This window comes from Triticum aestivum, chromosome 7A, assembly GCF_018294505.1.
Source record: "Triticum aestivum cultivar Chinese Spring chromosome 7A, IWGSC CS RefSeq v2.1, whole genome shotgun sequence".
Classification (NCBI taxonomy): Eukaryota; Viridiplantae; Streptophyta; class Magnoliopsida; order Poales; family Poaceae; genus Triticum; species Triticum aestivum.
The window spans coordinates 557,286,290-557,300,200 of record NC_057812.1 but is presented as its reverse complement, the minus strand read 5'-3'; the positions used below and the strand labels follow the sequence as shown (position 1 = coordinate 557,300,200).

Genomic DNA, 13,911 nt, shown 5'->3' with positions numbered 1-13,911 from the left:
ATTTTTAAAAGTTCAGAAAATTTTAAAATCATGAATAAATAAAAGGAAAATAAACATAAAAAGAGAAGAAAAATATAAAAATGATAAATAATAAAAATAAAAGAAAAAACCCCAAAATGAAAGAAAATCTAGAACCCTTCCAAAATTGGATGGAAGGTTCCAAAAAATTCACCAAAACAGTTCCTCATGCTCTTGCTAAATGGGCCAGCCTGCTTGACACACTTATAGATGACCACGACGTTAACAGTTACAAAAGGCGCTACATGGTATTCCTGTCTGAGCTAATACTGTCATCCAACACAAAATTATTGGGCTACATTTTTTTCTTGGACCGTGCATCTTGAAATACCATGTGATCGTGAGTGCCAAATTGTGCAGTTGAACTTTTAAGCACTTAGGTTGTTTATAAACTCAGCATACGGTCTAACTGCCAGTCGCTTGGCGACCAACTCATGTTTTCTCCATCTCAAAATAATCCCTATGTCTATATCTATACTAGTATAAAAAGACTCAAAAGGACTGACCCAGCTAATGTTGGCCATCAAATTATGACAATTGAATGACCTAAATTGCTTTAGTGACGAGCGCTCAACATATTTAACTTGTAGTAATTAGTATCATACTGAATATGGATAATTAGCATTAATTAATCATATACTTCCTCCGTTTCTAAATATAAGTTTTTTAGACATTCCAAATGAAATACAACATATAAATGTATGTAGACATATTTTAAAGTGTAGATTCACTCATTTTGCTTCGTATGTAGTCACTTAGTGAAATCTCTATAAAGACTTATATTTGGAAACGGAGGGAGTATTAAGATATGATCAATATCCACCTAAGATCCGTGTACAATTAATATTCTACCAAATATCAATCTGCTAATATCCGCGTAAGTATTAGTATTTTTCGAGATTTGCGTACGTATTAGTATTTTTTTAGGGATGCGTGCGTATTAGTAAATCATGGTTTCTCTAGCCGAAGCTATTGTGTTGGGCCAAAAGATAATCCAATAGCGTTTATTTTTAGCCCATGACAAGCACGAGCCTGCTATACATTTGCTCTCTGCTTCGTCGGGTCCTCGACTTCCGCCGCCACTCGGCCGCCGGTTGGCGCCTCTACCCGCCGCCCCACTTCGCCGCGACGAACTCCGCCGTCAGATTCCTCCGCAGCGGCGGCAGCCTCGCTTAGCTGCTTGGCTTGTCCTCGCCCACCACGACGGAGGTAACGCCTCCTTCCTTCCATTCTTACCAATCCATCTCCGCGATTAGTGCTAGTTTACACGTGTGATGTGCGCACGTTGCAAGCTCCAAGGGAAGAAGTACCCAGTCATGGATGAAATCCTGGTCATAATCGAGGATGTAAGCGAATAAGATAAGCTAAGCATTGCGTGAAGGGAATGATGTGAAAGCGTGCAATCTTGTTCTCCTAGCTAAGCATTGTTCTGGTCATATACTCAGTAAAAAATTGTAGTCGTGGAGAATACATAAGGCAGTTTATTAAAGTAACAAAGTGGGGCTGGAAGCGTGTGCTGTTAGGCAGGGACGCATACGTGTTATATAGGTCCATGGTGATTGACAGATTACAGAGAGATCAGCCGGTATGATCCCCACGCTAATCTCAATAACCGGCTGATTATTACAACAAGCAGACGCATGCGCTACACCATGGACTTATTCTAGAACATATGGTTTATACAACACCATATACACGTACAATTCAACAATACAGATATACCATTACGGTAATACAGCAAATATTCCACAAAACACAACTACTTTTATTTATTTATTTGGAACTAGCTGGAGCCTCATTGAAATGGCAGCTTGCCGTCCATATTGACCAGTCCTGGTTGCTTGAATGGCTTCGTATGCTTTAGTTTGCTGGCTCGCCTTCCGCACACATCTCCTTGTCAAATCTGTCTCTTATTGCCAGCAACTCTTTCAGAGCACCCCCGATTTGGATGCGATCCGTTGGGGTCTCTTGTGAGCATGAAATCCCAGTGCGCAGAACTGAAGTGATGCAAGCAATTCTCAGATCCATATTTCTGTTAGAATTTGAGCTGCTTTCTTTGCCATCTTCTGTCTCTGCTAGTAAGTCTCGGTCTATGACCTCTGCTGCCCTTTCTGGCAATGCCATTTGCACATACTTGTGAAGGCCAAAGGATTCTCCGAATCTGCTCTCTGTTGGCCTTTTTCCACTGAACATCTCCAGCAACAGTATGCCGTAGCTGTAGACATCACCATGGATTGAAACTTGGTTGCCCAGTCCATACTCTGAAATTGACAGAAAAATGTGAGCAAAATGAAATGAGCAGGTTAAATAGCCATATTTAACTTAAGAGTGGTGGGCGGGGTGTTCAATCTTGAAAACCAATTCCAGAATTTTGAAGGGGGTTATTTTAGAAGAGAGTTAAAAGCTCACCTGGAGCGGCATAGCCGATTGTGCCTCTCATCGATCCCCAACTAGTTGATTTCTCTGAGTCTTGATGTAGAAACCTTGCAAGCCCAAAATCACCAACATGAGCAATCATTTCACCATCGAGGAGAACATTGCTGGGCTTAAGATCACAGTGAATAATTGGCATTGGCTTATGTTGGTGAAGGTATTCGAGTGATGATGCTACATCAATTGCAATCTGCAGTCTCACACGGAGATGCAGTGACCTATTTTCACCATCTTCTATGGGATGGTGGTGTATCCATTTGTCCAAATTTCCATTTGGTAGGTATTCATACACGAGGGCCTTGAAGTCACGGCTTTGAGAATCAATACTTGAGCACACTGTCAATATCTTCATAAGATTCCTATGTCGAACACATTTCAGGGTCTCACATTCTGCAACAAAACTTCGGGATGCACCTCGCTGTGTGAGGTTGAGCACCTTCACAGCAATCACTACTTGCTGGTCATCTATCCTCATTGTTCCCTTGTACACCGAGCCGAAGCTTCCTGCTCCAAGGAGGTTCTCTGAAGCAAAACCATTAGTTGCACTGACCAGTTCAGCATAAGAAACCCTTAAATATTGCTCGCCGATGGATGATGTCTGCTTGTTTGCTTTCATCTTCCTGCTCTTACTGTAGAATGTCGACAGTGCAAATACTAATGCGATAAGTATGACTGCTCCACATATGGAGAATATTATGACCAGTTTCTGAGTTGGTTTCGTGGTGGTGAGGTTGGAGCAATGTGGCAACTTCAGTTGAGGGATTCCATCACACAGGCCATCATTTCCCATAATTGAGGCTGAGGCGGAAGCTGCCTTGCTGAAGATCCCATCTGTTGGAACCTCACCGTCCAAGTTATTGAATGAGAGATTCAAACTAGCAAGCCCTTCCATGCTCCCGAGGAACCCAGGAATGCTCCCTGAGAGATTATTATGGGAAATATCAAGCATCAATAGGGCTTTCATCTGCATGATTGATGGCGGAATTGTCCCTTGAAGGTTGTTCCGAGATACATTCAGAAACTGCAGTGTCTGGCACCCTCCAAGCGAGATCGGAATCTCTCCAGATATCAGATTACCGGAGAAATCAAGTTCCCCAATATTCTTTAGGTTACCTAATTCTGTAGGCAAATCCCCGGTTAATAGATTGTTTTGGAGTCTCATGTAGATGGACAATGTGTTTATAAGGAATAGGTCCCTAGGTATTGGACCACCAAGGCTGTTGTTTGAAAGGTCTAGTTTTTGTAATGGACATGCCATGAGACTAGAAGGTATGCTTCCACTAAGCATGTTGCCACCAAGTTTAAGTTCGCTTAGTTGTGTAAGATTGTTGAATGTGGGAGGGATCGATCCTGATAGGTCATTCATTCCTAGGTTTAACAAATTTAGTCTCTTCAACTTGCCAAGAGAGGTTGGAATAGTACCCTTTAAATGGTTACTATCTAGAAAAAGTGCGCGCAGATTGCTCAAGTTCGCCACTACTTCAGGAATCTTCCCCGTTATGCTGTTATCTTGCATGTTAAGAAACTCTAGATTTGTGGAGACGGTGCCTACCGAACTTGGTATTTCACCTTCAAGCATATTACCACCTAAATCCAACACTTGCAAATTACTGCAATTGCTTAGGCTGGACACGAAACCCCAGTCGGCATCTTGTGTTGCTCGAATATGGTTTTCGGCAATGGTTAATACGGACAAGCTCCTCAAGCGAATTCCTAGGCAACTGGGAATTGTTCCTGTTAGGGAGTTATGAAGGAGCTGGATCATTTGAATCATAGAGGCATTGCACAAAGAGGGAGGAATAGAACCGTGGAATTGATTATAAGCTGCAAGGAAGACCTGTAGGCCTGGAAGGTTGTTTCCCATGTCGAATGGAAAAGACCCATTGAGGTTATAATTGCTTTGTACATTGATAACTTGGAGGTAGGAAAGATTGAATAGCAAAGGAGGCAATGGCCCTTCTAATTCATTGTTTTCGAGGCCAATTTCAGCGAGGGAGTGTAGGTTTCCAATGGAGTGGGGTATGGGACCTGTAAGATTATTGAATGACAGATAAAGGAGTTCAAGCAAGTTGAGGTTCCCTATTGATGCTGGAATTTGGCCAGTTAGATGGTTTCGGCTAAGAGATATGGCAGAGAGTGATGTGAGGTTCTCTAACCCAGGTGGGATGCATCCTGTCAGGCCATTGTTTCCTAAATTGAGTACCGAGAGATATGAAAGATTATGTAATGCTGGAATACTTCCTGTAAGGTTATTTGTGGCCAGGCTAAGAAAGCCCAGCACCGAGAGATTTCCTACTGAACTTGGAATAGAACCAGACAGTTGATTTGAATTCAGAGAAAGTGTGTCTAGTTTGACAAGGTTACCTATGCCAGGGGGTATTTCTCCTGTTAGCTTATTGTTTGAAATGTCCACATACTCCAGGTTCACAAGGTTGCTGATCTCCGCAGGGATGGTTCCTCCAAGCTGGTTGTGGCCTAGATCGAGTACCACAAGATTGTGCAAGGAGCCAAGCTCATGCGGTATCTCCCCTTGGAGCTCGTTCCGGCCGAGCTCGAGTAAACCCAGGTTGGGCAAGGCTGCAAGCTCCCGGGGTATCTTCCCTTTCAGCCTGTTGTATCCAAGGCTGATACTGTCGAGCTGCCGGCACCGCGAAAGCGACGGCGGAATAGCGCCGTCCAGAGAGTTGTCCGACAGGTTGAGCCGCTTCAGGTACCGCAGGTGGCCAAGAGCTGATGGCACGGCGCCATTCAAGCGGTTACCGGCTAGGCGGAGCCTCCTCAGGAATGTAAGGTTGGCCACCGAGGCGGAGACTGCGCCTAGAAGGTTGAGGTCGCCGAGGTCCAGCGCCACAACCCGGCCACGGCGGCGTCCCCGCCTGCCGCACGCCACGCCGTGCCATTGGCACATGGGCGTGGACCGGTTGCCCCATGACCCCAGAGCTTGCAAGGGGTCGTCCCTTATGAGCGCCTTGAAGGACAGAAGAGCAGAGTGGTCGCTGGAATTACTTGCGGCGGTTCCGGCGTGTGGAATGTGTGCTGACCCCGTGCTAGCAGCGAGTGCGAGGAGCAAAGAAACTAGCACGGGGAGCCCTGCGCCTACTATGTTTCTACCAAAGGCTGGCTGCTTTTGCTCACTTCTTTCTGGTTCTGGTAGACACAAGTGCGCTTTCCTGCTTTGCATTGTTATATATAATGGATTGAGCATGGCAAGTTGCTCAATAATTCATGGCTCAGTGAACTTAATTATCTGTTTTCAAGTTGCTGACAAATGGGGTCAACAGAGTACTCAAGTGCATGACTTGTGAGCCAGCATGACTCGTCAGTGCTCTGGTCAACGCAGGACTTGCGAGTCATCCATGGTTGATTTATGCATTGTTGCCTTGTGCAATTGAGAATCTGCCGACAGCGGCAGGAGTGCTGCCATTCCACTATAAGAAGAAATATAGTACTAGCTATGTATTGTATGCCAGAAGAGAAGAATTAACTAAGCATGTTCTCGATGACTTGACTTTAATTAACTGATTAGTTGTATCCCAAGTTGACTACCAAATCTTATGCTGCGTGCAGCCTCTTCAGACTCGCAAGGTTGCCGATCTCCAGTGGGCTTGTTATGGCCTAGATTGTTTACCTTGAGACTGTACTGTACATGGATGGAGTCTGAGTGGATGGAGACTATGGAGTTAACGGAGCTAAATGAAACATCATGGTGTGCCAGGTTAAGGGAGTAAACTCTCTTTGTCTCTTTGCCAAATTCTCGGCCGACATATTGCGGCTCGCCTGCGTTTATATTGGTATATGTGATTATCCTGGTGCTGTTGCATCCGTGTCACTGTCGCGCTGTGTGAAAGGATACATTGTCTCTCGTAAGAAATCCAGTGCTCCTCCAGCTGTTTTAGACTTTGTGCTCCTCTGAAGATTCCTCTCTTGTTGTCGTTGCTGGGGACACTACTTAGCTCAGAGGCGAGAGGTGTCTGCTAAAACATACTGCTATTTGCATGTGAAGAATCTGAACTAGTGATGCGTTTATTTTCTCTGCCGTATTGTCTCTCAGTCAACATTGAGGAGCTGGAAGCTGTTCTGCCGAAAAATGGAAGGAGCCACCATTGTTGAAATGGCCGGTCTTGTCAGGTGTTTTGATAATTGAGAAGTCGCTTTCGAGCTTTCTGCTCAAGTGTTGAATGAGGTCGTCGAGTGGAGGCAAGCCGGTGTTGGTGTTGGTGGTTTGCAATGATTTGTGAGAAGTTAGCCTAGGCGTTTCTTCAGGTGTTGGTGTATTGAGTGGGACTCTTGTCTATCCGAATGTTCGCATTTGTAGTAGACTGGTAAATATTTTCTATTTTCTATAAAATATGGTAATGCTTTTGGTGTACTCTCGAAAAAAAAAAGTTGCCGTCGGAGGAAGAAGGATAGTGGTACCATTTCCTTTTTTATCCATGATGAGGCTGGCAATGACTATCACGTATGATTGGAATTATTCGGCTTTATCATATTTGTTATATCCAATAATTCCTAGGAAAATCTCATAGTCCCATGTGACACGTTCATACATAACAAGGAAGATGCAGAAATATTTTGTGCTAGTGGAAAACAAAACTGAATGGTTGTGAATGTTCCATTCATCTCTCATTGATGACACTAATGTTTCGGTTTCGTTGTTCCATTAGTATTGTGGTTCCGTTTCCTTCATTCCGTGCATGCTGTCATGCAAGAAAGAAGTCGGAAACCTTTTACACTAGTGGGAAATGAAACTGAACGTTGTGAATATTTTCATTCATCTCCCTATTGATGCCATTATATTCCATCATCTTTCCATTAGTGTTTTGGTTTCGCTTCCACTTCTTGAAGTCTATAAGAGAGGTCACTCCTCTTCTCCATATATGCTACTTCAACTCCTACCTTCGGTTTCAAGCTTTGCGCCGCCTATCGATTTCTCATCTCGCTTCTCAGCACCGGGAAGTGAGAAAGTAGGCATCAAAAACTCCGACTCTTGTGATCTGCTACGGAATAGGGGTGATCAGGTTTTTGGAGAGCGCTTTTGCGCCACTGCTGGATCCTTGTTCATCGTAACAACAAACAGTGACATCCTTGACAACGAGTTTCCCAACGACGACTACTTCCCTGACGTTGACCAGCTCCTTGGCGACATGACAAACGGCAAACCTGCATCCTCTTTCATTGCTTTGTATGCCATCTTATCCTCACTTTTAAGATTAGCATTTGCTTTACTGCTAGTAGGAGTCATATGGATATGATCTTGTTTCTTATCATCTCAATTGCATGACTGGTTTCAAAAATTGGTTGCTTGTTTTGGTTATCATCGCTATTATGGTATTCATATTTTATCCACTGTTTTTATGGATTAAACTTATTGGAAAAATCTTGAAATATTCAACAGTCCAAAAACCTGAAATGTGTAGGCAATTTCTCCAATTGCATTTGTTCTGATTTCCAAGCCTCCTATGTCTGAGGGTGTGAAGATAAGAGGTGGCGTGCAAGGGCAATTCTCTAGCTTACCACCATGATCTGTTTTCATGCCTATAAGGACAAGTCAGGGCAGAAAAAGGAAGGCGTTAAGAGACCCTCCTGGCCCAACCCTAGACACTCTAAGATCCTTTTTCAAACCAGTTCTGCTCCCATTTAAGGAGAGGGAGAGCTTACTACTGAACAAGACCAAACTTTCCAGACTATAGACATCCTCTTAGAGGTGTTCTGAGTGTTCTTGGCTACAAGATGTTCGATCCTTTCGTTATCATCATGGTCGGTAAGGATATGTGGGATGTGTTTGAGGCCAATTTTGCGGTCTTGGATGCAGTAAGTGAGTTGTATGTCATAGAGCAATATCATGACTACAAGATGACTGATGACCGCTTCGTGGTTAAGCAGACTCATGAGATTCGGTCGCTCACTAAGGAAGTTGAGCATTTCGATTGTGTATTGCCGAACAAATTTATTGCCTGAGGCATCATTGCCAAACTTTCTTCTTCGTGGAGGAATTTTATTATCTTGCTGAAGCACAAGAGACAAGAGTTTACTATTGTTAATGTTGTTGGCACTCTTGATGTGGAAGACGAATGCGAGGGCGAAAGACACATGTGCTCGTTTTCATGAGGGAAACTATAGTGCCAACTTGGTACAGAAGAAGAATTTCCAACTCTAGAAATTCAAAAATAAGAACTATGCAGGCAAATTAAAGTTTGAAGACAAGAAGAAAGTCCAACAGTCCGCCAATTTCAAGAATAAGTAGGAGACATATAAGAATAAAGGATAATGTCATGTATGAGGTGGAGAACATCATTGGGTTTCATCCTGCAAGGACCGTCGGGACGTGCGTCAGAATGAGAACATGGGCAAGACCGCTAATGTTGTTATTGACGATGTTGAGATGAAAGATGTCGGGTATGGTATTTTTTCTACCGTTCCTTTAGTATGCCATTCTCCTAATTGGTGAATTGACACCGGTGCAAATATACATGTGTGTTATGATATCAACATGTTTTCTTATCAGGTCGCAAGAACTCAGCCGTGTTGATGAAATCAAGTCACATGCTTTTGTGCATGTTGTTGGTACGGTTGATCCGAAGGTTTACTTTTGGAGAGATTGTGCGCTAAAGAACGTGCAACATGTCCCTTATATAAATAAAAATCTTGTTAGTGACTCTCATTTGTGTCGATATGGCTATAAGTTGGTATTTTAGTCCTATAAGCTTGTAGTGTTAAGTGTGGACAATTTATTGGAACAAGCCTTTTTCAATAAATTGTCCACACTTAGACACTACAACCTTATTGGACTCAAATACCAACTTATAGCCATCTCGACACAAATGAGAGCCACAAACAAGATTTTTATTTAGAGAAGGGTCATGTTGCACGTTCTTTAGCCGCATGATCTTTTTCAAAGAAAATTTCAGATCAATCATGCCAACACCATGAACAAACGCATTTGATCCGTTCCCATTAACGCTGATGTAGTTCTTGAGATGCGATAAGAAAAAAACATGTTGATATCATAACACACATGTATATTTACAACAAGCGTCAATCCACCAATCATGAGAAAGTCATACTAATAAAATGGTAGAAAATTTACCATATGTGACATCTTCATCTCAACATCACGAATTACAACATTAGCGGTCTTGCCGTTGTTCTCATTCTGACACAAGTCCCAACGGTTCTTGCAGGATGAAGCCTAATGATCTTCTCCATCGCATACATGGCATTATACATTCTTCTTATAGGCCTCCTTATTCTTCTTGAAGTTGGCGGACTGTTGGACTTTGTTCTTGCCTTCGAACTTTCCTTTGCCCGCATAGTTCTTGTTCTTGAATTTATGGGGTTGGAAACTCTTCTTCTGTACCAAGTAGGCACTAGAGTTTCCCTCATGGAAACGACTATGTGTGTTGTTCGCCCTCGCCTTCTCTTCTACATCAAAAGTGCCAATAAGATTAACAACAATAACTCTCGTCTCTTGTGCTTTAGAGAGGTAGCATAATTCCTCCACAAAGGATGAAACTTGGCAATGATGCCTCCGGCAATGAACTTGTCCGGTAACACACAATTGAAATGCTCAAGTTCCTTAGTGAGCGATTGAGTCTCATGAGCCTGCTCAACAACGGAGCGGTCATTGGTCATCTTGTAGTCATGATATTGCTCCATGACATACAACTCACTTCCTGTGTCCGAGACCCCAAACTTGGCCTCAAGCGCATCCCACATATCCTGACCGACCATGATGGTCATGAAGGGATATAACATCTTATCGCCAAGAACACTTAGAACAACACCTCTGAAAAGGGTGTATGTAGCCTGGAAAGCTTGCTCCTGTTCAAGAGTGAGCTCTCCATCTGGATTGCCCTTAGAGGCATGAAAACAATTCATGGTGGTAAGTCTGAGAACTTCGCTCGCGTGCCATCTCTTGTAATTCACACCCTCCAACTTAGGAGCTTTGAGAGTCGTAATAAATGCATTTGGATAAAAGTTGCCTACACATTTCAGGTTTTTGGATTGTTAAATATTTAAGGAATTTTCCTTTAAGTTTAATCCATAAAAACAATGTATAAGTAATAGCACCAAACCAAGCAACATATTGTTGAAACTAGTCATGCAATCGAGATGATAAGAAACAAGTATTATATTCATATAGGTTGCTATTAGTAGTAAACCAAATGCTAATCCTAACAATGAGGATAAGATGACACACGGAGTAGCGGAAGAGGATGCAGGTGCATCGTTTGTCATGCCGTCGAGGTGATCGACGTCGGGAGAGTAGTCTTCATTGGGGAACTCGTTGTCGGGGATGTCGTTGTTCATAGCCACTATGAACAAGGATCCAGCAATCGCGCAAGAGCACTCCTCGAAAACCTATCACCCCTCTCCCGTACCAGATCACAAGAGGCGGAGTTTTAGAGGCCTGCTATCTAACTTCTTGGTGCATGCCGAGAAGCAAGATGGGAAAGGCGTAGAAGGCGCGAAGCTTGGAACCAGAGGTAGAAGATAAACTAGCATATATATGGAGAAGACGAGTGACCTCTCTTATAGACTCCAAGAAGTGGAAGCGAAACCGAAACACTAATGGGAAGATGAAACTGAAATATTAATGGCATCAATGTTGAGATGAATTAAAACATTCACGACATTCAGTTTCACTTCCCACTAGCGTTAAAGACTCCCAGCTTCTCTCTTGCATGAGAAAAGGATGGTAGCACACACGGAATGAAGAGAAACCACAATACTAATGGAACAATGAAACTAAAACATTAATGACATAAATTAGAGATGAATGTGACGTTCACAACCATTTGGTTTCATTTTCCACAGGCGCAAAATATTCCAGCTTCTTTCTTGTCATGCATGAATGTGTCACATGGGCCTTGGGATTTTCCTAGGAATTATGGGATATAACAAATGGGCTAAAGCTCGATAATTCCAACATTATTGACATGAGCTCATTGCTAAAATTGAATGCTTATCACGCACACAAACCTAAGATTCCTCCAGCACGCCACCAAACTCTAGGCTCCCATGAAACTACTCTTGTTTTCCCAACGAGGACGCTTTTTATGGGATCATAATGTAGCATCAAGGCATACAATCATATTAAGTACACACCTGGCCTTTGCATAATTTGGATGCATACATCCAACACTAACATGCACAAAAGATCACATCAGGAACGAGCAAAATCATACGAGACCAAAGATATGTATGTAGATGGAGAGAAAAAATCCTGAAGCAACGAAGACAGTGATTGACGACAGATAGTGGTGACCTCTGTTGGAAAAGACAGTGCCTAGAAGGCGCTTAGGCATGCCTAGGCGCTAGGCAATGGCCAAACGCCTCGCCTAGGGCATAAATGGAGGTCTAGGCAGGGAAAGCAATGAATTGCCTACCCAAGCAAGAAATCATGCCACATACTACACAGATATGCCAAGCAGGTTATATTCCAGTGGAAGTAGCCGATAATTACCTTATTCATATGCCCTAAATTAATATCAACACCCATATAAAAGTCACAAACACACTTCGAGTAAAAACTATATTACCACCTAGGCCGCGCCTAGGGCGCTTAGGCACCGCCTAGGCAAAGGCTAACCGCCCCGCTTACGCCTACCGCTTTTTCCAACCTTGGTGGTGACCATTGGCACCAACTATCTCTTGACAACATATGGACTATGGTTGCATGCTTAGGTCCCATGCAAGAAATGGGAATGAATATCAAACACCCTGTCACCGTCACTCGGCTGCAAACATTGAGATACCTGATTTTTAAATTCTAGTAAATCCAAAACTCGTCAGAAATTCATGAAACTTGACATGCTATCATGGAGCGGCATCAACATGCCATGGTAAAAAAATTGTCCCATTTGGGGCAGGTTTGTGTACAAGCTTCTCACAAACCAGCGCTTCTCACAACAAGCGTGATGATTTCGGTAGGGAACGTGCCACCTTTGGGGATGAAACGATATCTGTTGCCTCTTATTGCTTTCAAAATTTTTGAATGTCAACATAGAACAACAGGAGTGTTGTGTTAAATTTTGGAATTTTTCGGGGTTCGTTTGGATATTTTTATACATTAATTGGGTTTTCTAGGCATTTTATGTGCATAATTCAAATTTGAACTACATGCACATGCTCCAGTGCATATAAATTGGTTGAAAAATCAAATATGTGTCCTTGGTTGCATGCTTAGGTCCCATGCAAGAAATGAGAATGAATGTCAAACACCCTGCCACCGTCACTCGGCCGCAAACATTGAGATACCTGGTTTTTAAATTCTAGTAAATCCAAAACTCGTCTGAAATTCATGAAACTTGGCATGCTATCATGGAGTAGCATCAATATGCCATGGTAAAAAAATTGTCCCAGTTGGGGCAGGTTTGGGTATAAGCTTCTCACAACAAGCGTGATGGTTTTAGTAGGGAACATGCCACCTTGGGGACGAAATGATATCCGTTGCCTCTTATTACTTTCAAAAAATTTCTAGTGTCAACAGAGAACAACATGAGTGTTGTGTTAAATTTTGGAAATTTTGGGGTTCGTTTGGACATTTTTATACATTAACTGGGTTTTCTAGGTTTTTTATGTGCATAATTCAAACTTGAACTACATGCACATGCTCCAGTGCATATAAATTGGTTAAAAAATCAAATCTGTGTCCTTGGGTGCATGCTTAGGTCCCATGCAAGAAATGGGAATGAATTTCAAATGTCAGGGCATTGTTGATTGCCGGCAAAACGTTGAGATACTTTGTTTTTAAATTCTAGTAAATCCAAAACTCGTATGAAATTCATGAAACTTGGCATGCTATCATGGAATGGCACCCGACATGCTGTGGTATTTTTTGTGCCCATTTTGAGAGAAGGCGCACTCGAATAACAGCCAACAAAGGCATTTTGAAACAAATAGCTGCCACTGTAACATCTCAAACATTTTGTATAATTTAAATTGTGTGTGTTCTGTTAACCATTCACGTGACGCCACACCTCACTGTTTTAATGGCTAGGAGGTGCCGTGTGGACAGGTGCTTGAGTGCTTGACTAAACGGGAGGTGTGCGAGCTGTACTCCAATGCGGAGGCTCACCGGGAAGTGTGCGAGCTGTACGCCGCGCAGTCTCACCGGGAAGCGAGCCCTTTGACTTCCATGGCCGCCCGTCTTGCTCGCATCCTCTCCATTAATGGCGCCCAAGCCGTAGTTTAATATGGTTTTTTAAATATAAAACACTCATCGCAAACGTTTTGGTTAGAACACCCGTATGCAAAACTGACAACTTCCCCAGGAAGCTAAGAGAAAATGTGCCGAGAAGGATTTGTGCAGCTCTTGATCGCAAATGTTTTAGTTAGAACATCCGTATGCAAACCGACAGCTTTCCCAGGAAGCCAAGAGAAAAAGTGTCGAGAAGGATTTCTGCAGCTCTTGATCGCAAATGTTTTAGATAGAACACACGTATGGAAAGTGAGAGC

At 42.9% G+C, this 13,911-nt stretch overlaps 1 protein-coding gene across 1 annotated transcript; it reads right to left on the bottom strand.

Annotated features, from left to right (window-relative positions):
• Nucleotides 1–1,303: 1,303 nt before the first annotated feature.
• On the bottom strand, nt 1,304–5,632 carry LOC123153477 (receptor kinase-like protein Xa21). Its single transcript, XM_044572583.1, has 2 exons — nt 2,428–5,632; nt 1,304–2,279 (listed from the first exon to the last, which is right to left on the bottom strand). Exons 1-2 carry the CDS (start codon nt 5,630–5,632, stop codon nt 1,879–1,881), a joined length of 3,606 nt encoding a protein of 1,201 aa, XP_044428518.1. The 3' UTR covers nt 1,304–1,878.
• Nucleotides 5,633–13,911: the final 8,279 nt, after the last annotated feature.

Bases quoted from the DNA above. Each gene is read 5' to 3' on its own strand.
- LOC123153477 (XM_044572583.1), bottom strand. From the start codon at position 5,632: ATGCAAAGCAGGAAAGCGCACTTGTGTCTACCAGAACCAGAAAGAAGT. The intron at 2,280-2,427 runs GTGAGCTTTTAA...TGTCAATTTCAG, and splicing joins AATCGGCTATGCCGCTCCAG to AGTATGGACTGGGCAACCAA.